Consider the following 24,925-nt stretch of genomic DNA (forward strand, 5'->3'; position numbering starts at 1 on the left):
CACACTGCCACTGACTTCATGCTACTCTTTAGTCCCACCCAAATTCAGCAACAACTCCCCCACCCTTCACAAGAACCCTGGTAGCTGACGCACGTGTGTAGTAGGGATACCACAGCCCTGCTCACTGACAAGCCATAGCGATATTTGCTCCTTCCCATTATATTAAACATTCACCCTTTGCTTCTCCCATTTTCTGGATATGTCAGCCTGTTCCCTTTTTTGAGCATGATAACACCTGGGTTGGTATTGGGACGCGGGGGACAGAGTGGAGGTGGGCGAAGATTTTGATGAATCCGGGGAAGGGATAGAACAGAGTTGCTAGTGGAGTTGAGTTGTGAAGGAATATAGAAATGAGGAAGATAGGGGTGGGGTAAAGAAGGGAGATGCTGGAGCCGGTTTGGAAAAGGGGATGGCAGGGTGTTTACGGGTTGATGTGTGGGGGCAGAAGGAATATGGAGAGATACAGCAGATGGATGCTTAGAGTGCACTAAAGAGACATTTATACACAATAATAGTTCAGTTAAAGTGGTGGGTTGTTCTGTTACTCAAGATATGAAAATGACATTTAAAAACTCTATTTGTTATCGACCTGCATCCGTTAGGTTGGCCAATTCAGAAAACTATCAGTTCATGTTCAGATATGATAATGTGGCAGCTGTTTTCACAGAATAATCACCCGGCCAGTCTGCTCACCCTTATCCCCACACACCCATACCCCACACATTTCTGCCTTCCAAGAAGTCTGCAATGGTTTAAATAAAATCTTCCTGATTGAAATCTGTGGCTGCATGCATTTATTGAATATTTTCACTAGTTACGGTATTTATAAATATAATTGCTGTTGGCAGCAGAAACAAACCAGCAGCTCTCTGAAGATCATGCTGAAGGGTGATTTGTTTATTACTAATACATTTTCCAAGAAAGAGCATTGAGTGAAAGGGTGTCACACACGTTCATTAGAGGGCCCAGGTGCATTGCCACGAGTCTACAGCATTGGGAGGCAGATTAATCAAGAAGGATTTTGCAGGCCCTCAAGGGAACGCTCCAAAAACAGGCATGTAAAAATAAAAAACATTGTAAGTGTTTAGAGCTGTACTTCGCACTTAATAATAGCCCTATGATTATATGCTAAGTGAAGCATAAAAATGCGTAAGGCTGAACTTTTCAGTAAAAATACTTGCCTCAATTTTTACAGGCCTGTTTTGGTGTGTCCCCTTGGGTGCCTGCCATATCCTTCATGATTCATTTCCAACTTTTTGATGTAAAAAACATTTTGGAGTACAGTAAAAAAAAAAAAAAACTGGCATTCAGAGGATTGTGAATTTGTTGTTTAACAATTTTATGGCATAAAATATATAATTTTACACAAAATCTGTCTTAATCAGGGGCGTAACTATAGAGGAAGCAGACCCTGCGGCTGCAGGGGGCCCAGGAGGTATAGGGGCCCCATGATACCCTAACTCATATACAATTTCATTAAATATTGATAAAACAAGCCAACTTCTAGAAATTTTGGGGGCCTGAAAAATGATTTGCTGTGGGGCCCAGTAATATCTAGTTAAGCCACTGGTCTTAATGCCTCTTTTGTGCATTGCGCCCTCATTTTGATTTCTGATACAATGAAGCAGAAGTCAGCTGATCATACTATGTGTACGTATTTGAGTAGTGTTTTAGAGAAGGGCTAAACCCTGATAACAAATATGCAGACGTGTCAGTGCAGACGTTGTGGGTATTGTTATCATTAACTGTTGACTCTTGGCCCCTCGTACTGCCTATATGGTCTGGCTCCACCTTTTCCCCTCAGTTCTTTGCCCTGCCTCAGGAGGTTAAGGACAGTCTTCTTTTATCAGTAAAATTTGTATTTTTTCTTTCAGATCCCTTTAGGAATATACCATCAGCTATAGGACACACAGAGCTGTCCATCAGGTGCAACAATGCCAAACTAAGCTTAAAGGGCTGTGGTGAGTGCACACTGTGTGACGAAGTTGCAGAGGTGGCACACACAGAGGATCCAGGACTTACTTTGGTTTTCAAGCTCTGACTGTGGGTTACCTGATAGTAGAGCAGAAACCTCCACTAGCGATATCACCCAGTTACCTAGCAACCAGGCCCGGACTGGCAATCTGTGGGTTCTGGCAAATGCCAGAGGGGCTGCTATAAGGTCCCATAGAAAGTCACTATTTAGTGGGCTGGTAGGGGCTGTGTTGGGCCTCTGTGTGGGCTTATTGGGCCTCTGTGTACCTGAAATGCCAGGGCCTATTTTAATACTTTTTTGCCCCTTCTCATACGGTGCACTGACATCATGCACTAGATCACAGGCAAAGTAAACGGTGCCAGTTATAGTCATGGCTGCAAGTTTCTGAAGGCTCTCCCGGGAATTTTAAACATATCGGAGCTCCAGGGGAACCACAGACAGTTATACAGCACGGCAACTTTAGAGAGACTCTTTATTCTAATTCCCAGGCTGGGGGTGAGTGCACAACGCTGTTTATTACTGACACTATCCATCTAGATTTGGAAAAATCAGACTCTCTCACTGATCTGAGGGCAGATATTCAGGCCACAAAGAAAGTCAAGAAACCTGACAAATTGCCAAAGTGTAAAAACTGCAAACATTCATTGAAAAAATCTGAGAGAAATTATTGCTCAGACTGTAAGGTCAGCACAAAAAAAGCAGAGGTACAAGGGCCAATTATATTGTCTCCACAATATACCTTATCACATCCATCAGCAGAGCCAATCTCAACTCCCAATACCAAGGACTGGAGGCAGGGCCGGACTGGGAGTAAAAAGCAGCCCAGGCAAAAAAATTAAAGCAGCCCACATGTAAATGCATGCTGGTGTTTTACACATACACACATATATTTTATATATGTATATATAAAATATGGAGATAATTTATTGATTGTGCACCCAGGCAAATGAACACTTTATTCGAGAGTGCCGGCTCTACGTTGGTTGAATATATATATATATATATATATATATATATATATATCCTTATTTACAGTAGGGGGTTCATGATCCCTTATAATACATAAGTGTATTTTTGTACCCTTGCCCAAATGCTTTATATTTCCTTATATATTGTTGCTTGTTCTGCTAAGATCTTAATCTCCACCCCAACCCTACCAAGCCCACAGAGCAATACAGCAGGTAAGAAGACAAGTAGAAGGCAGCACCAGTGGTTTGCCAGCTTGAAATGATTGTTTCCTAAGTCAGCACCTCACAGTCAATAAGGAAGGTTTTTTGCCTTCCTCTGGGTCAACTAGCAGTTAGGTAGGTTAGGCTACTGTTCAGCAATACTAATGAAAGAAAACATATAAATACTCACTAGGTCAAATACCATTCTTCGTTTAATCTCTGCATTTGTCATTATTCTTGATTTGCCTCCCACTCACCTCCCTTTTTTTCGTCCCTTCTCACCTGTCTGCCCCACATTGATTACGTTTATGATTTCCCTGCTCTGTCTGTAAACTAAACACTGCATTCTGTTTGGCAGCCTCTCCTATTTTCCTTTTCAATCTCTTTTATTTCTATTATTTTGCTTGCAAATGGTTAAAAGCTATTTTAAAAAAAATCATTTTTAAAACTGATATTTATTAGCACTGGCACCTTAATTGTTTGATGATCTAAAATGAATTCATAGTTAATTGATTGTATATTGATGCACAGGCACTTTAATTAATGAACTACAAATTGATTAAATGAATTCATAAATTAATTGAAGGTTTTTATCGATAAATTAATTGGTCGCTAAGTTAGTATTGAATCGATTACACTAAACACGAAACACTGATTGATGCACCTCAAGGGTACTGTATAATTTTAAATTCATTTTAGAATAAAAGAATCCGATAATGTGGGGTTACTACTGTTTGCTCTTTGTTAGCCTCTACTTTTCTGTAAATATAATTCCAAAATCATAAACTCCCCCTCATCATAAACATAAAGTTTACAGCCGGCTCTTACAATAATTTATAACTCAGCTTCAGTGCAGCATGGATGTTCAGTCAGTGGGGGGCTTCAAATTCTTCTGTCACCGCTGATCACTTCCTCCTAGGTCACGGGGTCAGACTTCTGCTGCGTGCCTGCTTGCGTCTATCTTTCACATGATAACAGAAGTCAGCAGCATGAATAGATCAGCAATGACAGGGAGTTCCTAAACGTTCACAGGCACTGGTAGGACTGCAAACGGGAGGGGGGGAAGAAAGTAAAAGCTCCTACCGTCCGTGGTGCGGGGCTGAAAGATAAGTTAATTAGCTGGTCCCACCGTGCCGTGTACGTTGGTGTGAGTGATTACTAGCTGACAAGTGCAGCGAGCACCGCATCTAATTAGGCAGCGGGCAGCCCACTAGAATGGAGGGTAGAGCGGCCCCTCGGGCATTTGCCCGAACTGATACATTATCAGTCCGGGCCTGACTGGAGGTCATCTCCTGGGCCCATCCTACCAGCATCACCTACACCAGCCACTCCACAGCAGGGCACAGGGGAAGCTTCCACAATTGCACCCTGGAATCAGCCATCAACAAACTCCTCAAATCAGGTGCCACCACAGTTTGGGGACTTCCTAAAATGGATAATGAAATCTGTTCAACCTTTTACCGCAACAAAGGTGGAAAATGTGCAGTCAGGTAGACAAACAAAGAAGCGTAAAGTCGCACTAACATTAGACTCCCACATTCAGACTCAGAGCAGGAAGACTTTCCCTGCCTGCGTAGAGACACATCTGATCAGTTACAATCCACTACTGATACAGATTCAGAGGACGAACAAATACTAACTACTAATCCAGAAGTGTCTAAGAGACTACTTAGGGAAATGATGCAAACACTAGAAATAAAGGATGAGACAGTTGCGCTCTCTAAAGCTGACATTCCCGGTATTCAATTCGGTCACACAAGCCATTGAAACAGAATGGAACCAACAAGAGAGGCTTATCGCTCTCACCCAAAGATTTTTTTTTAAGACATACCCATACCAGAGGAACACTAAAAAAAAAAGTGGGACAAAGCCCCTAAAGTGGACTCGGCAGTTGCCCGCCTGTCCGGACATACTGCTTTACCAGCCGAAGAAGCAGAATTTGAGGACCCATTAGACCGTCGCATGGAATCCACCTTAAAGGGGAAGGAAACCTAGTTGGCGCAAAAACCCTCCCCCCCTCCCGTGTGTTGCCCACCCTCCCTCCTCCCCCCCTGGCCTACCCGTCCCGCTGGGCAAATGCCTCTAACTTGTTACTTACCCTTCTGCGCAGGTCCAGTCCGGGGAGTTCACAGACGACAACTTCTTCCACGCGATCTTCTTCCTGCTTTGACCGGCGCATGTGCAGTAGGAGCATTTCGCCGGTACGATCTACTGCGCATGCGCCAAAAGTACTTTGTGACTTTTGGCGCATGCGCAGTAGATGCGTACCGGCGTAATGCTCCTACTGCGCATGCGCCAAAAGCAGGAAGAAGATCGCGTGGAAGAAGTTGTCGTCTGTGAACTCCCTGGACTGGACCTGCGCAGAAGGGTAAGTAACAAGTTAGGGGCATTTGCCCAGCAGGACGGGTAGGCCAGGGGGGAGGAGGGAGGGTGGGCAACACACGGGAGGGGGGAGGGTTTTTGCGCCAACTAGGTTTCCTTCCCCTTTAAAGAGATCCTATGTACAGGTGGCGGCAATACTACGAGCAGCAGTGGCCTCAGCTGGCTTAGCCCGTACAGCAATGCATTGGGCACAAGAACTAGCTACACATCCACAGTCAACAAGACAGGAGTTATAGACAAAAGTAGACAAACTTGTAACCCCTCGCAGAGGCGGCCATGGAAATTACCAGACTAGCGGCCAAGGCAAGAGCAAATACAGTGGTTACAAGATTATGGCTCAAACACTGGTCAGGAGACACTGCTTCAAAATTGAGACTGTTAACACTACGTTTTACGGGCGACGCCCTCTTCAGCCCAGACCTTAAACAGATAATTTCAGAAGCAAGTGGAAGAAAAAGCACTTTTCTTCTCACTGGAAAAAAACTGATTTGAAAATTCAAATAGATTTTCCAATAAAAAGAGTTGGGTATCCCAATCCAGACCCTTTTGTCCCTTTTGGTCAAATTTCAGGGCTACTTTATCCAACCAGGCAAATAAGTCTTGGCACCAACAGACTCAGCCCAACATCAAGAAAACTGCCCCCAATAGAACCACATCAGCCTGACTCTGCCCTACAAGAGTTTGGTGGGGGGGGACAGATTACAAAGGTACCTAGGGGAATGGCAAACTCACGTGACAGACACACAGGTGTTAACGATAATTCAACAATGCTACAGAATTCCTTTCTCACCTCATCTACCAACCACAAAGTTCCGTATATCGTCAACTACTCCAAACAAGGCGTACCTGTTACAACAAGCAGTCCAATCACTTTTGCAAGCAGAAGTTATACAGGAAGTTCCACAGTCCCAGAGGTTTCAAGGTTTTTATTCCAATCTCTTTCTTGTCAAATCTTTCAACACATTGGTCTCCAATCAGTAATTCAGAATGGAATCCGTACGATCAGTAATAGGGAATATGGAACCAAACAACTTCATGACATCCATAGACCTACAGGACGCCTACCTACACATACCCATTTACCCCGAGTCCTGCCGATATCTACACTTCACCATAGGCGACCACCATTACCAATTTATGGCCTTGCCTTTTGGACTCTGTACTGCGCCACATGTTTTTACCAAGGTATTAACACTATTAATAGCCTCTCAGAGCTCTGGGGATAAAAATTCTACCTTACAATCTGCTCATCACAGCACCCTCTGTGGCCTAAGCAACCACAGACACTCACACCTGCCTACAAGTATTAATGCAGCATGGATGGCTGATAAACTTCCGAAAAAGTGCACTTCATCCAACCTAGACCATCCAGTTTTTGGGTCTCGACTTCAATTCGCAGTTACAGAGAGTATTCTTGCCTCAGGACAAGATAGACAGACTAATTCAGGCAACCAAAGTTTTCCAAAGGTCACAGACAATCTCAGCAGAGGACTGTCTTCGACTATTGGGGTTTATGGTGTCAGCTCTAGAAGCAATTCCATTCTCCAGATTCCATTTGCGACCACTTCAAAACACATTTCTGAGCCAGTGGAACAAGAACCACAAGGATTTACAACAACTCATCACCATTTCTCACACAACCAATCAGAACCTGAGTTGGTGAATGGACTCGACAAGGGCAGAAGCTGGGCACCCTCCCACTGGGAGATCGTAACCACAGATGCCAGCCTCAAGGGCTGGGAAGCAGTCTATCGAACCATACCCTACAGGGCACATGGGCACCAGGAGAAAAAGAGTTGCCCATCAATGTCTTGGAACTCAGGGTGATTGCTCTAGCAATGGGGGCTGGACGACTCTTATATGGTCACAAGCAGTGATTACAAAGGATCCAGGATCATGGACGCCTTAGTCACCCCCTGGAACTTTCAAATGGTGTACGCATTATTCTTCCCAAGGTAATCATGAGGATAAAGCAAAGCAACACCACCACTATCCTGATAGCACCCGACTGGCCAAACAGGGTGTGTACCAGGATTTAATCCAACTGTCTATATCCAAACCATGGCGATTGCTGGACCGTCCCGACTTGTTCACTCAGGGACCGATCAATCTTCCCAACTTGCCACTACTTCGTTTAACGGCGTGGCTCTTGAGACCAACTGGTGGACCCAACAGAGGTACTCACAGACTGCCATAGACATTTCACTACAAGCACGCAGGCAACAGTCAACAACAAAGGCATACCATAGAGTGTGGAGAACTTTCCTAGCATGGTGCCATCAACGAGGTTTTCACTGGGACAATAGTTCCCCATTTGTTATAGTTGAGTTTCTCATAGACGTTTTCTGAAAAAGTTTAGTGTTACGTACACTTAAGATACAAGTGTCAGCCTTGCCAGTCTTAACCCATACCCGTTGGGCTGAACAGAAATTCAACAATTCCTTAGGGGAGTAGCAAGAACACACCCTCCAATCAAACAACCGCTTTCAACCTGGGATTTGCCACTGGTGCTGAGTGCATTACAAAAACCTCTTTTCGAACCACTTGCATCATGAGAACTTAAGTGGTTATCCCTTAAAGTTGTTTTTCTAGTTGCCATTACATAAGCAAAAGTGGTGTCAAAACTAGCTGCCCTTTCCAGCTGAGATTTTTAAATGTGCTTACAATAGCTATGAACTCTTTAATAAAAAAATAGAAATTGGATTTCATGTTTAATTTGAAAAGGACTTTTATTATACAGATTTTTGTGTCTGGATGACAGGTCCACTTTAAGAGGTCATCAGCTTACTTATGTTCTGACAGTCTGTTTTGTCTTCTATGCAGTATCACATAAAGGACTAGCTATATCAAAGAGGACAATTGCCCATTGGTTAGTAGAGACCATAAACATAGCCCATTACTACCAAAACAAGCCCAGACCATTTGCAATGAAGGCTCACTCCACTAGGGCACAGAGCACATCTTGGGCACTTCAGAATATGGCAACAGCAGAACAGATCTGCAAAGCAGCCACTTGGGCTTCACCAAATACTTTCATAAAGTTTTACAAGTTAAATGTTTAGGCTGTGTTTGGCCAAAAAGTTCTTCAAGCTGCAGTAGCACAATGAGTAGGCAAAATAAGCTACTCAGTTCACAGTTATACCCACCCTGATAGAGGGACAGCTTTTGGACATCCCACAATGTCTGCACTGACAGGAGGGCCGACTAGAAAAAAAGGGGATTTTATACTTACCATAAATCCCTTTCTAGGAGGCCCGAACTGGCAGTAGTAAGTCCCATCCAGGCTGATTTTAGTATGGGTACTGGACATCTTTTGTCGCTATCTTCTCTATATGTTGTCTCTTGCTCTTCTTTCTATCTACAATGTCTCCACCAGCTGAGCTTTTCAAAAACTGAGGGCTGAAAAGCGTAGCCAGCCCATATAGGCAGTAGGAGGGGCCAAGAGTCAACAGTTTCTGTCCTGCCTCCAGAGGTGAAGAATAACATAACCCACAACGTCTGCACCGACAGTTTGGGCCTACTAGAAAGTATAGTATAAAATCCCCTTATGTCCTGGTTGGCACCCTAAATCTAGAACCGATGCCAAGCACCCTGGTCTCGGCTCGTGCTTCTGCCTGTAACAGCCGCCTTTGGCCTGGGGAGGAGCACTCAGTTACTCAGAGGCCGCCAGGTCAAATAACGAGAGGTGCAAGGCTAGGGGTTCTGGACAAGCAGAGGGGCACAACTGCAAAGCAAAGTCTTTGGGGCAGAAGGTCGTGGTATAAGGCTTAGGCAATAGAGTAGTCAGATCAGGCCGGGTCGAGGCAGACAGAGAATAATCGTAGTCAGGCAGGCAAGGGTCAAATCCAGGAATCAATCACCAGAAGGATTAAGCAGAATCGAAGTCGCTTATCAGGCAGGGGTCAGGATATAGAATTCAGAATCGTCAGTAAGAGGCAAGGGTCAAACCAGGAATCAGAATCAGATAATCAGAAGCTCAAAAGCACAAACGCACCAGGAAACAAGATCCTATAACAGGCAAGGTGCTGTAGCCTGAATGGGCCTTTTATTATTTTCAAATTTCGCGCCATTGCGCACTGGCATCATTACGCCAGCGCGACTGTGCCTATAATATTCGTATGCGTCCCCGCCGCACCACTGGACCACCAGGGTGAGTTGAATTTGTTACACCTTATAATGAACCTACTGCACCAACCTAATCCCTATAATACTTATGATTCAGACTTCAGTGACTCAGACCTCAGTGAGCTCTGGGCAGTTGAGAAACTAAGATTAGGGATTATCTCTAATAATCAAGCACAAAATAAAGTTATCCCCTCATAGAAGCTGATGCTACAGGGCTGATTATTAAATTCTGATGCTAATTGCACTGGTTTCTGTGCTGCCATGTAGTAATTATCTGTATTAATTGCTAATCAGCCTGATATTGCGACATTTCTATTCTATGTGTACTATATATTGTGAGTGGGTCCCTAAACTCAGTAAGTGACAACAGCACAGAGCATGTGCAGTGAATCAGCAGAAAAGAAGATGGGGAGCTACTGGGGCATCTTTGGTGGCACAGATCTTTATGCTAAAGAGCTGTGGTTGCCTTAGGCTGGTATAGAACCCCAAAACACAACGTGCAACATTTCTTCCCTACTTCTTTGTGAAACTTTAGTTCACTAAGGGGGTTATTTATCAAAGGTCGAGTGTTAAGAGTTTTTGTGTACCTCAAATTCTCGAACAAATTAGAATGACCTCGAAACTTGAATGGTATCTTATTTAAGAAAAAACTTGAATGGCAAAAACCAATTTCTGCAAGTTCGAGTCCTGCAACCCAAAAACTCGAATTTTCGGACAAAACCTTCCGAAAAAACCTCAAACATCAAGCAGGCTGTTAACCTCTTCATATGGTTCAAGTGACCTCTGCCATTGACTCCTACAGTACCTCACCAGGTTTTAGTTTTTTTTTTCACATTCAATCTATTTCCAGGGTTGGGGTATAATAAATCTTGAATAGTCAAGTTTTTTTTTTTAACCCGAAAATGTTTTTGACCCCCCCCAAAAAACTTGAATATTAGAATTTTTGTGCAAAAAAAACAATGCGAGCTTTAATAAATATGCCCCATTGTCTAAACAAAATTTCTGTAATCATAGCGCATTATGCTTCTTTCTCTTGTAAATACAACTTAAACCTGTTTATTCTGATCACAGAGTTTTCATACTAAAGCTGAAAGTCAGGTCTCACTAATCTCAGTAACAGAGCTGAATGGCAGTGGGTAATCGGTGGGAAGGCTGAGTTCACAGCACCATCACATGGCAGGAAAAGGAACAAAACATGCTAAATCCTTTCACTTTCATTTCTTCATTATAGTTCCTTCGTTCTTCCTCTTGAAAAACAGACCAGGCAGAGATGGCAGCGACCAGTCCTAACATCTAGAAGGCCACAACCTGGGGTCCATAGCATTGGCCTATTGAGAAGTAAGCATGGGGACTGCCTTTTACTTGCTCCTACTTTATTATTTCCACTCTATGTCACTGGGCTGGGGTCTTGCTGTTTTTTTGCTTGTCTCTTCCTGTTCCTGAAAGCTCATCTTTTCCCAGCTACTGTATGTACTGGGGTATAGGAAATATGAATTGTGTGAGCACTATGGGAACAAACATATACTGCTCTGCTGTGTCTGCAAGCTCTGTTTTCATTAGCACTTTAATGATTTGCTCAATAATAACCCAGATCTGCATATATAAGCTCCATGACATTTGTTTTTCATGGCCTAAGGCAGACTTGAATCTCCTACTGCCAACAAATGCTGGGAGTTGTTGTTCTCCAACCTCAGTAAAGATTTGACAGTTATATTTGTGTGTCATGATCATGTAGTCTAATGTAATATATACTCGTGCGACTTACAACAGCACAGAAAAAAGGGCCGATTTATAAACAGCAGAAATGCCACAGTCAATAACAACCAATCAGCAAGTTGTTTTGTACAGCCTACAGCAAATCAGAAAATGAAAGTATGCACACAATTGTTTGCTGCTGCCATTGACAATTATTGTTTGTTGTTTAGCACTTACTGTATGTTGTTTAGCACCCAGATGCTTGCCGTTAGGGTTGCCACCTGGCCGGTATTTTACCGGCCTGGCGGTAAAAATGATGGCTGATCCCAATGTTATTAATAGGGAAAAAAGATAAATATAAGTATTTTTTTTCAGAAAGGGTGGCAACCCTACTTGCTGGTTCTCATTTAATGTCCTCCCCCAGTTCTTTATTTTAATTGGGTTTCAGAAGAGATGAAAATATGAATTCACCAAGTAAGAATTTCATTATAATGAGAACAGAGAGGGAGGAGGCCTGGTGCTTAGCTGTGACTGTGAAATGAGGGAAAACATAATATTAAAATTAAAGGGGTTGTTCGCATTTAAGTTAACTTTTAGTATGATGTAGAGAGGGATATTCTGAGACAATTTGCGATTGGATTTCATTTTGTATTATTTGTGGTTTTTGAGTTATTTAGCTTTTTATTCAGCAGCTCTCCAGTTCGCAATTTCAGCAACCTGGTTGCTAGGGTCCAAATTACCCTTGCAACCATGCATTGAGTTGGATGAGAGATTGAAATATGAATAGGAGAGGCCCGAATAGAAAGATGAGTAATAAAAAGTAGCAATAACAATACATTTGTATCCTTAAAGAGCATTTGTTGTTTAGATGGAGTCAGTGACCCCCATTTGAAAGCTGGAAAGACTCAGAAGAAAAAGGCAAATAATCCAAAAAGTATAACATATAAACAATGAAGACCAATTGCAAAGTTGCTAGACATTGGACATTCTATAACATACTAAAAGTGACCTCAAAGGTGATAGAACCCTCTAAGGTTTCACTTTATAACGCTCTGCAGTAGAGTAGGAGTTTAAAGTAAAGGTGGAATCAAAAGGCAATATATATATATATATATATATATATATATATATATATATATAATATAGAAATCACCACAATGCTATATAGTCTTTATTTAGTCTCTTAAAGGTGTTGTTATAGTGATATTCTGACAATTTGCAATTGGTTTTCTTTTTTTATTATTTGTGTGTGGAATCGTTTGTGTAGTCCTACCTTAAATAGGCTTTTGCATATGCCCCCTTTACTGGGCCCCTTACATAGGCAGAGTATAATGAACAACTACCATATCTGTATAGAACTCACGGCAATCAAATATTATAGATGCCAAAGCATATTGGGCTGAAATATTATTGCTGGTAGACGTTTACTGTATGTTAATAATATTTACCACTCCGTAAAACTTTACTGAACCTTTTAGATTTAAAGGGCTCCTCTGCCCCAAAAACTATTTTTAGTATAGTCAGAGATAAATCAATACACCATTTTCAATGGTATTAAAGTTATTTGTAAATGTATTTGCAATTAAAGCAGCATCTGTCTGACCTTTACCTTCTTTGCAAGCCAGGTTATAAAGACCTGATAGAGACCTGACTCCTACTTCACAGTTTTTCAGGGTCAGACCCAGAGAATAGAAAATTATAAACAAAAACTGCTTTGTCATTGAAGGCCTTCAGGATTTTCAAGTTTGATATTTCATAAATCATCCCCCGTATACCTCTCCCGACATTCTCCTGATTTGCTCTTCAGCAACTAATTCTTAGGACAGATTTTCTGTTTATTCGTCAATTTTTCCAGGAACCCGGGTACCTGAGCTCAGTGAAATATATGCACTAAACACCATGAATCACTTTCACTAGTAACCAGCCTCAACTGGTTAGACAAAGCACAATATGTTGCCATACAGTTCTGCTTTGTGTTGACTATAGAAACTATCACTTGGCAAGCTTATGAAGTACATGCTATGCATACAAACTGTTTGCTGTTCTTTTATACTGTTTCCCTTCCTTAAAGGAAATGTATACCTCCCAAACAATGTAGGTCTCTATTAAAAGATACTGAGTAAAACAGCTCATATGTAAAATCCTGCTTCGTGTAAATAAACCATTTTCATAATAATATACTTTTCAAGTAGTATGTGCCATTGGGTAATCATAAATAGAAAATTGCCATTTTAAAAAATAAGGGCCACCCTCTGGGATCGTATGATTCACTGTGCACACAAACACACCAAACAAACCATACTTGTTAGGTCACATGAGCCAATTAACAGACAGAGTTCTGTCTTTTGCTTCCACACTTCTTCCTGTTACAGTTAGGGGCACATTTACTATTGGCCGAATATCGAGGGTTAATTAACCCTCGATATTCAACCCTCGAAGTAAAATACTTCGAATATCGAAGTCGAAGGATTTACCGCAAATTCTTCGATCGAACGATTAGAAGGATTTTAATCCATAGATCGAAGGATTTTCCTTCGATCAAAAAAAGCTTAGAAAACTTATGGGGAAGGTCCCCATAGGCTAACATTGGTGCTCGGTAGGTTTTAGGTGGCGAAGTAGGTAGTCAAAGTTTTTTTTAAAGAGACAGTACTTCGACTATCGAATGGTCAAATAGTCGAACGATTTTTAGTTCGAATCGTTCGATTCAAAGTCGTAGTCGATGGTCGAAGTAGCCCAAAAAAAACCTACGAAATTCGAAGTATTTTTCATTCTAATCCTTCACTCGAGCTAAGTAAATGTGCCCCTTAGAGTTGTAGTATTTCTGGTCAGGTGATCTCTGAGACAGCACAGAGACCATCACGAAATGGGGGTTCAAGGCAAGAGATGTAAAAGGACAAGATTTACTTAAATATATATTCCAGTTTGGTAAGATTCTTTAATATACCACTTAATATGAAATTAATTATCTGTTGCTTAAGTATTCATTTTGGGGGTATAGTTTTCCTTTAATGGCAAATTACTGGACTTTGCTCACTTCTCTGACTGCAAATTTTTGGATGTGTAGTGTAATATTTTTGCTGCACACTGCCGATATGTTCACTACACCACAATCATAAGGTGAACTGCCTCTTTAATTCATATTACATTATTTATCGTACTGTATGCTATGGGGTCATGATACATGGAATAGTACTGCATTTATTCTGCTGTATTATAGGAGGTATTATAAATAAAATAGGTACTGTATTCTATGGTTTCTTCTGGAGTATTATATATGGAATTAATTCTGGGATACCATGAAGGAATTCATATAGAAAATGCAAATTAACCTCCTTAAACACCAGAATTTGCCTCTGTCTATGTTCCTAGGGACTTAGACATTTGTATAGCAATTATATAATATCATCGTCATGGTACTATTTAGATTTACAAATCAGTTCAATTAACATCCAATTCCTTCTGCAGTTGAGTTCAAGGATCTACACAAATGGAGAAAAAGAAGGTGCGTGTGGATGGAATTCCATCTGATATTCCACCTGAACGTGCCAAGGACAAACTCTTCATCCACTTCCTGAGAGCCCGTAATGGAGGAGGAGAGATAGAACAGCTTGAGTTCCTACCCGGCCCTCCTGCATATGCCCTCATTACTTTTGAAGAAAACAAAGGTACAAATAAAAGTGGGCTCACATAGCTTTGTAGTAGGTATACTAGCTACTCCTGGGCAAAGAGAGTGTTAGACGCATCAGGGTATAGAGCAGAATTAACACCTGGTGTTAACAAAATAACTGCTAAGTCTGCAGTTTTTTTTAGACTTCCAACATAGTAATGGCTCCTTCAGTAGTTTTGTCATCAGGATAGAATACTTAATAGTTCTTATTTGTTTTTTTAATTTGCCCCATTAAAAAAAATGGGTTTCATGGCAAGGGGAAGTTTGAAAGAGTTTAGTCTTTAGAACCACTATGCAGTTTACTTACTGGTATGGAATCAGGAAGACCTGAGCCGATCTGATTCCACACCAATTCCATAACAGTAAGTATTTCTCATTTGTGGAGCAGTGTTGTGTATATGCCCCAGTTATAGGCAGCATTTCCACCAACCCCCAGGGGCCAGTAAGGTATTTTCCATCCATGACTTTGTACTTCACCTAAAGAAAAAAGAAATACATGGCAACACAATGTTCTCTACTCTACTCACTGTCAGTGTCTTTCTCTCTCTCTCTTTCTCTCAACACATGCCCAGACGGGGGAAAGAAGCATTAAGTATATCTATGAAACACTGAGCAATGAATTAGGTTTGCTTGTACTGCTGCCATTTGTGCTGGTATTTTACCATTGTCTACCTTACCTGGAACCTTAATCAAGAGGTACACCTTACTACACAACAAAAAAGAAAATGATCTTGCCAGACATCCCGCTGAGCAACATGTCAGACATGCCAAGCTTTCCATTGTATTTCTACTTTTGCAGTGAACGTGACAGTCTGTGTGGATAATACACGCACACAGTACTTCTGAGAGCTCAAGGAAAAAAATATATACATATTTTTGTTTAGCCTGAAAATAACAAGTTAACTTTAAAGATACACTACATGGGTCAATTTTTATCTCTGGAAGATCTCAGTATGCATACAAATGATGGCTCACCAAGTGCCATAGGGGTTGCATCCATGTTTTGAAAAAAAAGAACAATAGCCTTAAAATGGCCATACACATGGAGATTCCCCTCGTTTGGCGATGTCGGCAAACGATTTGATATCTCCCCCAGATATGCCCACTGAACATTCGGATCAGACAATACTACATGCATACAAACTACAACACCCCACTTGTCTAATAACGACGGACGCTGAAAAAGCATTTGATAGAATTTCATGGTCCTTCCTAGACAGGACATTAATAAATCTCGGGATGAAAGATAAAATGTTGGCAAGGATACTCGCGCTGTATGCCATACCTACGGCGAAAATTAAAATGAATGGCACAATCTCACAAAGCTTTCAGATATTTAACGGGACGAGACAGGGCTGCCCACTGTCCCCAACATTATTCCTGTTAGTTATGGAAGTATTACTCTCACACATAAGAAATAACCCGGATATAAATGGGGTAAAGATAATGGGTAATGAATATAAATGCGCAGCTTTTGCTGATGATATTTTAATGTATGTAACAAACCCATTAATTACGCTCCCAAACCTGATGAAACTATTGGAAATATTTGGGGAATTTTCTAACTTTAAGATAAACTATACTAAATCGGAAATACTTAATATCAATTTAGATGAAAAAACAATACAACATATCAAACAAAATTTCCCATTTAAATGGGCTAGATCAACAATTAAATATCTGGGAGTCAATCTAAGTGGCGAATTATACAGAACATATGCAGATAATTATATACCTTTAATAGCTACTCTACAAAAAACAATAGATAATTGGAAAAAAACTAAAATCTCCTGGTTAGGCAGAATACAAGCAATAAAAATGGTGCTAATGCCGAAGGCTTTATACCTGCTTCAGGTATTACCGGTAGAAATCCCAACTTCTTTCTTTATATCAATTAAGTCAATGTTCTCTAAGTTTATATGGAATGGTAAGAATCCTAAAATTTAACTCACTTACGGCTCCTAAAGAAAAAGGAGGGCTGAGAGTACCGGACCCATATTTGTATTATGTAGCGATACATCTGGTGAGGATACTATGCTGGGTAAGGAGGGGGGAAAAAAAAAGATTGGTGTGGCCTAGAAGAGGGATGGGGCAAGTACCCACTAGAAAGTGCAGGGACAAGGAAGAAGAAAGAACAAGATTCACATATATTAATTACCCCCACTCTTAAAATATGGCACAAAAATAAACATCTTATGAAGATGATAGAAACACCATACGTCTTACAACCACTCTTATATAACCAGAACTTCCCTCCTAGTATGGAAAAAGGAGCCTTTCAGAGGTGGGGTAGACGAGATGACAAAATGACTAGAATGAGGGAATTTATTATTTCGGGTAAAATGATCCCTCTGTTAGAGATTTCGCTCTGATACTATTTAATTTTAACAAAGATAAACAAACTATGCTTGAAGATCCCCTTACCTTTCAGTTAATACAGACCGCGAAATCCTTAATTCCGAGGAACTGGAAATCTGAAAAGCCTCCGACTTATAGGGAATGGATTAAGGCTGTGAAGGAAATAAGTTTATTAGAAGAGCTAACTCATTTATATCATAATACTAGCAATAAGTATTGGAGAACTTGGCTTCCTTGGCATAAATTTTTGGAGGACCTTTTAAGGAAAGATTAAAAGGCAAATAAAAGGAGGGGAATAAGTCCCGGCAGTCTATATATTATATGCGTTGATATATGTAAATTATTTCACCCTTGTACTTCCCCTTTTTGTTTTGTACCCTTGTTGAAAAATTGAAAATAAAGAAATTTAAAAAAAAAACCATTCGGATCAGAATGGAGGGCATACAGGCAGTCGGATTGTGGGACCTCATCCAACGAAAAGATGCGGCCACGATCCAACGGGATTTTTTAACCTGCCTGATCCACATCTGGCCGTATTTCTGCCAGATATCGGTCAGGGACACCCATCAGATGGCCCCACACACGAGCCAATAAGCTGCCGACTCGGTCTGTCGGCAGATTTTATTGGCCTGTGTATGGGGGCCATTACTGTCTTGGTATATTTCTTCCTTGGTAATAACATTGGCCTCAAGTATCAGTTTTAATATACTGACTGGGTGGCAACCCTATCCATAGACAAATAAGCATTTAGTCTGTCTGTCCACCAATGTCTCTGATAAACCTTATGACTTCCAGTGCTGTACTTTAGGGTAGAGTGACCTCAAGAAGAATCACAGTAATGGGGATGAGATTGACTATTGGTGTATTTCACCAAACAAATATATATGAACTTGGGACAACACAAGTTAGGAAGGTGCAAGGCTAATAGCCAGATTTATTGCAAAAAAAAAAGTACAGTGCACAACGTTTCGCTGTGAAAACCCTTCCTCAGGTGAAAAAAGGCACCGTTTGTTGCATCATGTTCCTATATGCTTGTTTGGCTAAATACTCCAGATTCCACTGGGATTGGGAGCACCAGTGAAAGTAGATGGAAGGGAAGTCTAATCAAAGGTGTGCTTTTTCTATTTGTTATGATGACATGTACTGAACCTTTTATATAATGTCTTCATCATCACTTTAGGTAGGATGAGGGTAGCAATGCCACTAATTTACATGGGGGCTGTTTGTGCCCAAGCATTGTCAAAACATCTGCCTAATAGCAGCTGCTACTCATCACCACAGCACCAAAATACTTTATTTTAGTAGAAACAGATATAACACTTTAAATAATATTGTGCCACCAAGCTGGTAGATTTGGCTCCTCAGTTAAGTAAGATGGAAGAGAAGTCCTTCATCAGATTATGTCCTAACAGTTTTTTTTTTTATTTGTAGTGGCGGAAAGGATCCTGGAAACCAGAGATCATAACTTAACAGTAAACGGAAAGATTTACGTTCTGGCTGTTAGTGAGGTCTGTGACAAGCTGGAACCAGACAAGGTAATATATCCAACCTTCCTGTCAGAAGATAGGTCACTCTTCTTAATGTAATTATTAATGTGGGATTGGACAGTGGTTGCTCAAATGGTAGTAAAAGGACCACATTAATGATAAACAAATTAGGAGAAAAAAATGTATTCTCTATTCATCGGTATAGCATCAGATGATGAAAAAATGGGGGATGCTTCTAAAATATGCAGATCAAAAACCATGTGGAAAATGGGGGATGCAACTAGAAAATCCATCCTAAAACCATGCAAAAACTGGGTGATGTGTCTAGAACCCCCATTTGACCCCCATTTGAAAGCTTGAAAGAATCAACAGAAGAAGGGGATTAATTCAAAAACTATAATCAAACAAAAAATAAAGGCCAAATGAAAGGTTGCTTAGAAATAGCCATTCTATAGCATACTAAATGTTAATTTAAAGGTCAACCACCCCCTTTAACAACAATTTGACCTGGAAAACCATATATTTTTTGGAAAGCACACATTCTATTGAATTCACGAGTTAATGCCGTACAACTCCAAACTACAAAACCCAAAATCTTTGCTAAACGTAGTCGTTTTCTGGAAAGCTTATATTTTACAGCATCTTAATTTCTATGTCCATATATATACAGTATGAATATGTAAGAATGTCAATAGTCTTTTGAACGGTTTAATACCCACTATGAATTGGATACCAAAGTATGTGCCATGTAGAGACCCCAAAATTAAATGTCATTTTTTGGGTTTGCGATTTGGTCCCAGAAGCAATTTTTGCTTGTTTACTAGGGTAATGAGTTATAATGTTCTTAAGTGGCAGCTAGAGCCTGCAAGGCACTTCCAGAATTTGCTCACCATCATTTATTAGATGTGTCTCTGTTTCAGTTGATTTTTTAACTTTTCTTTACCACCAATATCAAAACAGGCATGGTTGTTCCATATAGTGCTGTAAGTGAATCATAACCATACCTGATCTGGTCAGTTCCTGTGCTCCTTTACATTTCATTCATTCATGCTGTGTGCTAAGCTTTTCCACAAAGGGGCAAAGTTTACCTGCAACAAACGTCATACATGTTACAAACTTCACAAGTCACCACTGGGAAAACCTACATTTGAGAAAGTGGAAAGACAAATAAGAGCTGGGTTCTGCCCCCCATACATTTATATCAAATTGGCAAATTGTGTATTTTCTGCAATTTTGTGCACCATCTAAAGGCAACGGCATACTCTAGGACAGTGGTTCCCAACCAGTAGTAACATGTTACTCTCCAACCCCTTGGATGTTGCTCTCAGTGTCATCAAAGCAGGTGCTTATTTTTGAAATTCCAGGCTTGGAGGCAAGTTTTAATAGCATGAAAACTAAGTATAGTGCCAAGTAGAGCCTCCTGTAAGTTGCCAGTTCACATAAAGGCTACCAAATAGCCAATCACATCCATTATTTGGCACCCACGGGACTTTTTCATGCTTGTGTTGCTCCCCAACTCTGTTTACCTTTGAATGTGGCTCACGGGTAAAAAAGGTTGGGGACCCCTGCTCTAGGGAATATGGTCTTGGTCACTGTAATTTTTTTTTTTTTTTAGTATCTTGAACGCATGTGGGAACCTAGAGTATTTCCTATGGCCTTTTCCTCTAATTCATCTAATCTGCTAGGAAAACAGGATCTGGTAAAAGAAAAGAGAAGGGAGATAAGAAAGTCATCAGTGATGCACACTTACAGGAAACAGGAGATTCTCTTGCTTCCGTGCTACAACATAGAATGAAGAAGGAATTTCATTATCAGACTGGAACAGCTGGTTCTGATTAGTAAAAAAGGGGAAATGTAATTACCCTGTTATTAGGACATGATATATTTCCATGTTTGCAGATGTATAGTTTGCTTTTAAACTGGATTTGCAACTAAAAATGTGAATAAGAACCGCAGGTTCCTTTTAGCTTGGCATGAACCAAAGTAGAATCCCGATTTATTATTTTGTGATAGATAGCAGAAAAGTATAGTTAAGGGTTGTGGCACCCACATTGTCTAGAAACCAGTTCCATCACACTCTGGCAACATTTTAAATCATACTTTTAAACCCCGTCCCCAATTAAATTATCTTATGCTTTATACATTTATTAAAAAATAAAACAAAACAGGACATTATAAAGAATGTAAATGAAAGTAGACTCAAAAGTTGAAAGAATGAAAGTAGAATCACTGAGGATATAAATGTCTAGGACCAATATTGATTCATTCTCAGGCAGTTTCAAGCAAACTTGTGGTTGATTCACTTGCTACTTGTAAGAAGGGGATCTGCTCAAAGTCTCTGTATAGATATATATATATATTTCTTGATAATGGTCTTAGGAGGAGACTGAAAGGTCTGCATGTTTTAAAATGTTTTCTAAATAAAATACTATGTGATTTTTTTTAAGAAGGTTCCCGGTGTGCACTCGCTTTACATGGACTCTTATATATATATATATACTGTCCTCTCACTGGGGGTCAAGTTTGCAGAGTGCATATTTATTCACAAATGGTAGTACAGGTATAGGATCTCTTATCCGGAAACCGATATCCAGAAAGCTCTGAATAGTCTCCTATAGACTCCATTTTATCCAAATAATTAGGGATGCACCGAATCCAGGATTCGGTTCGGGATTCGGGCAGGATTCGGCCTTTTTCAGCAGGATTTGGATTCGGCCGAATCCTTCTGCCTGGCCGAACCGAATCCTAATTTGCATATGCAAATTAAGGGCGGGGTGGAAATTGCGTGACTTTTTGTCAGAAAACAAGGAAGTAAATGTTTTCCCCTTCCCACTTCCTAATTTGCATATGCAAATTAGGGTTTGGATTTGGTTCGGTATTCGGCCAAATCTTTCGCACAGGATTCAGGGGTTCGGCCGAATCCAAAAAAGTGGATTCGGTGCATCCATAGAAATAATACAAATTTTTAAAAATTATTTCCTTTTTCTCGGTAATAATAAAACAGTAGCTTGTACTTGATCCCAACTAAGACATAATTTTTTTTAAAGGTAAGTTTTATTTCTCATTTTTAAACACATACAACAATCATACGTACAACAATAAGTACACTCGCAGACTAGACTGTACAATTTAGGCAGGAAGAAAATATGGCACATGCTATCACCAAGCATAACACAATACAGTTATTGAGCAGTTGAGATGGACACTATCAAACTCAGGGGAACTATACATCTGACGGTTAGGTTGGGACCCTCGAGGATACGAAGGATAGCAAACCATGCGGGGTGTCACAGTAGGAGATGGACTCGGCTATGACCTACTATAGAGGGGTCGGGGCAATGTCATTCCACAAGCCCCAAATTTTATCGAATTTTGTTGGTGTTCCCCTAATTTCGTAGGTGAGCTTATATAGGGGTACTGCTTTGTTAATCAGTCGTATCCACGCATTGAGAGAGGGTGAGAGGTTACCCATCCAGTGAAGGGCTACAGTTTTTTTTGCATAAAAGAGTAGGATACGGAAAGAGATTCGAGTATATTTAGCTGGGACTATCTCTTCTAGAACCCCCAAAAGGCAAACTGCAGGTGAAATTATTCTTGGGAAGTCAAGATTATCTGATAGATAGTTTACAACTTGTGTCCAAAAGCTCAGTATGTAATGGCATTCCCAGATTAGATGGAAGAAATCCGCAGCTTGTTGGTGACACCTGGGACAGGAGTCGCAAGGGATCTGGCCCATCAGTTTGAGTCGTGTGTGAGTTATGTAAATATGGTGCATAATTTTATATTGTATTAGTTTGTCTTTCAACGATATCAGGCCAGTGTATATGTGTTCCGTCGCCTCGTCCCAGTTATCTTGGTCAAGGCCTATAATTTTAGTATTCCACCAGTCTTGTGCTGCTTGAAAAGGTTTGGGGCCGGATAAAAGGAGCTGCTGGTAGAGCCGGGACACCAGCTTTGCTGGGTTGGGATCATGAAGAATTTCTTCTATGACTAGGCAGGATTGCTGGGGGGTAAGACTGTTAAATTGGGAGTAGAAGGTATGACGTAATCAACTAAGACATAATTAATCCTTATTTGAAGGAAAACCAGCCTATTGGGTTTATTTAATGTTTAAATGAATTTCTAGTAGACTTAAGGCATGGAGACCCAAATTACGGAAAAAATATCCGTTATCCGGAAAACCCCAGGTCCTGAGCATTCTGGATAACAGGTCCCATACCTGTACTGCCCTTGTTTTTCCCTAAATGCTTAAAATTTTGCACTGCTGTGCCCGTCTCTCCTTATTTGTGCAAATTGTTTTTCTCACAAATGGCTTGCAAATGAGATGGCTGTTTGTGCAAGGCTATGCACTAATATAGCTTTGAAATTACAATTAGCAAAAGCTGCTGTATTTTTTCTACCGTGAAAGTTGTAGCGCAACTTGAAGCAGAGTGTCCGCATAAACATTCACAGGGTGGGATTATGCCATATTTAAAAAGCTCCTAATGGCATTTGCAATGCAAATAAAAAAAAATCACAATTATGTTTGCACATTAAACACACCAATCTTACTCGGCTTTATAAATATGAACATGCGCAGGGCAAATATATTCACTGTGAGAATCATTCTTCTCTCCATAAAGTTTATAAATGAGCCCCACTGTCTTTTACTACTAAGAGGGTTATTTATTAAAGTCCAAATTTATCTCAATATTTTCTGCTACAAACTCCGATCAAATCCGCTCGTTTTTTTGTGATTATTCATAATTACATTTTCCTGAAATTTGCTTTGCGGGGAAAAAAAAAACAGATTTTTTTTTTTTGATTTTTCATCCAATTTTCACAATTTTTTCAGATTTTCATCCGATTTTCACGATTTTTTCGGATTTTTCCCAAAAATTCAGAAAACTTCAGGGTATTGCACAAAATCCACCTCACATCAAAAAATCATTGGGACTTATCCCATTGACTTATATGCAACCTCGAAAGGTCTGAGATGCCGGAATTTTAGATTCAGACTTTTGGGGTTTAAAGGACCAGTAACATCAAAAAATGAAATTATTTTAAGTAATTTAAGTAATAAAAATATAATGCAGTGTTGCCCTGCACTAGTAAAACTGCCGCGTTTGCTTCAGAAACACTACTATTTTTTATATAAACAAGATTACTGTGTAGCCATGGAGGCAGCTATTCAAAGAAGAAAGGCTCAAGTTACACAGCAGATAGCAGATAAGCTCTGTAGAACATAATGTTATCTATTATCCACTAATAATCCTGTGCCATATAGACTTTTTTCAATTTCCACCATTGCTACTAAGCAGCTTGTTTGTATCAACTATAGTAGTGTTTCTGGAGCAAAACAGATCAGTTTTACTAGTGCAGGGCAACAGTACATGATATTTTCATAACTTTAAAACACTATAATTTTTTTGCGTTACTGTTCTGAAAAATTTGTGATTTTTTAAAATTTTGATTTTATAAAAAAATAGAAATAAATCACAAATTTTTCGTGATTTTTGCATTCAGAGTTTAGTAAATAACCCCCTAAGTCCTACCTCCAACTCAGGATCTCCAGCATACTGCCTCCTTCAGCTAGTGGGGACTAATGGAAAAAACTTTTTTAAAGACTAGGGAAGCTTGACACCCCTGGACAGTTACTGAACTGCCTAAAAAAAGCTTTAGCACAGTGCTGTCCAACTTCTGTGGTACTGAGGGCTGACATTTTTCCTGCCTACATAGTGGAGGGCCGATACTGGAAGACAGTGTTGACCACTCCCTGTTTTTAAACCACACCCACTTTAAACCACACCCATGTTACCACAAGATCATGTCCACATTAATTGTGTTAGCATACCAAAAAACCAAATGGTTGGTGCTCATTGAAGGGATATCACTAATCACTCATATGTGTAAAAAATTGTCATATTAAGACATACCCTTAAATCCATATAGCTCCTTTTCCCCTTCAATAACACAGCACCCCCAGCACATGATTAAACACCTTAGGGGCCCCTAACAATAATTTATTTTCAAATGCTAACAAACCCCCAGAACAAATACCAAGCTTATGATCCACAGGCAGAGCAGG

General features: G+C 40.3%; 1 protein-coding gene across 1 annotated transcript in view; it reads left to right on the top strand.

Moving 5' to 3' along the window:
• The first annotated feature begins 10,844 nt into the window (after positions 1-10,844).
• LOC108701030 overlaps positions 10,845-24,925 on the top strand; it is a 31,875-nt gene continuing 17,794 nt past the window's right edge. Inside the window, exons 1-3 of the mRNA XM_018235163.2 lie at positions 10,845-10,989; positions 14,812-15,011; positions 18,803-18,906. Of these exons, the coding sequence (XP_018090652.1) occupies positions 14,834-15,011; positions 18,803-18,906 (282 nt within the window). The 5' untranslated portion in view covers positions 10,845-10,989; positions 14,812-14,833. The remainder of the gene's footprint in view (positions 10,990-14,811; positions 15,012-18,802; positions 18,907-24,925) is intronic.

The sequence above is a fragment of the Xenopus laevis genome, chromosome 9_10L (assembly GCF_017654675.1).
Source record: "Xenopus laevis strain J_2021 chromosome 9_10L, Xenopus_laevis_v10.1, whole genome shotgun sequence".
NCBI lineage: Eukaryota > Metazoa > Chordata > Amphibia > Anura > Pipidae > Xenopus > Xenopus laevis.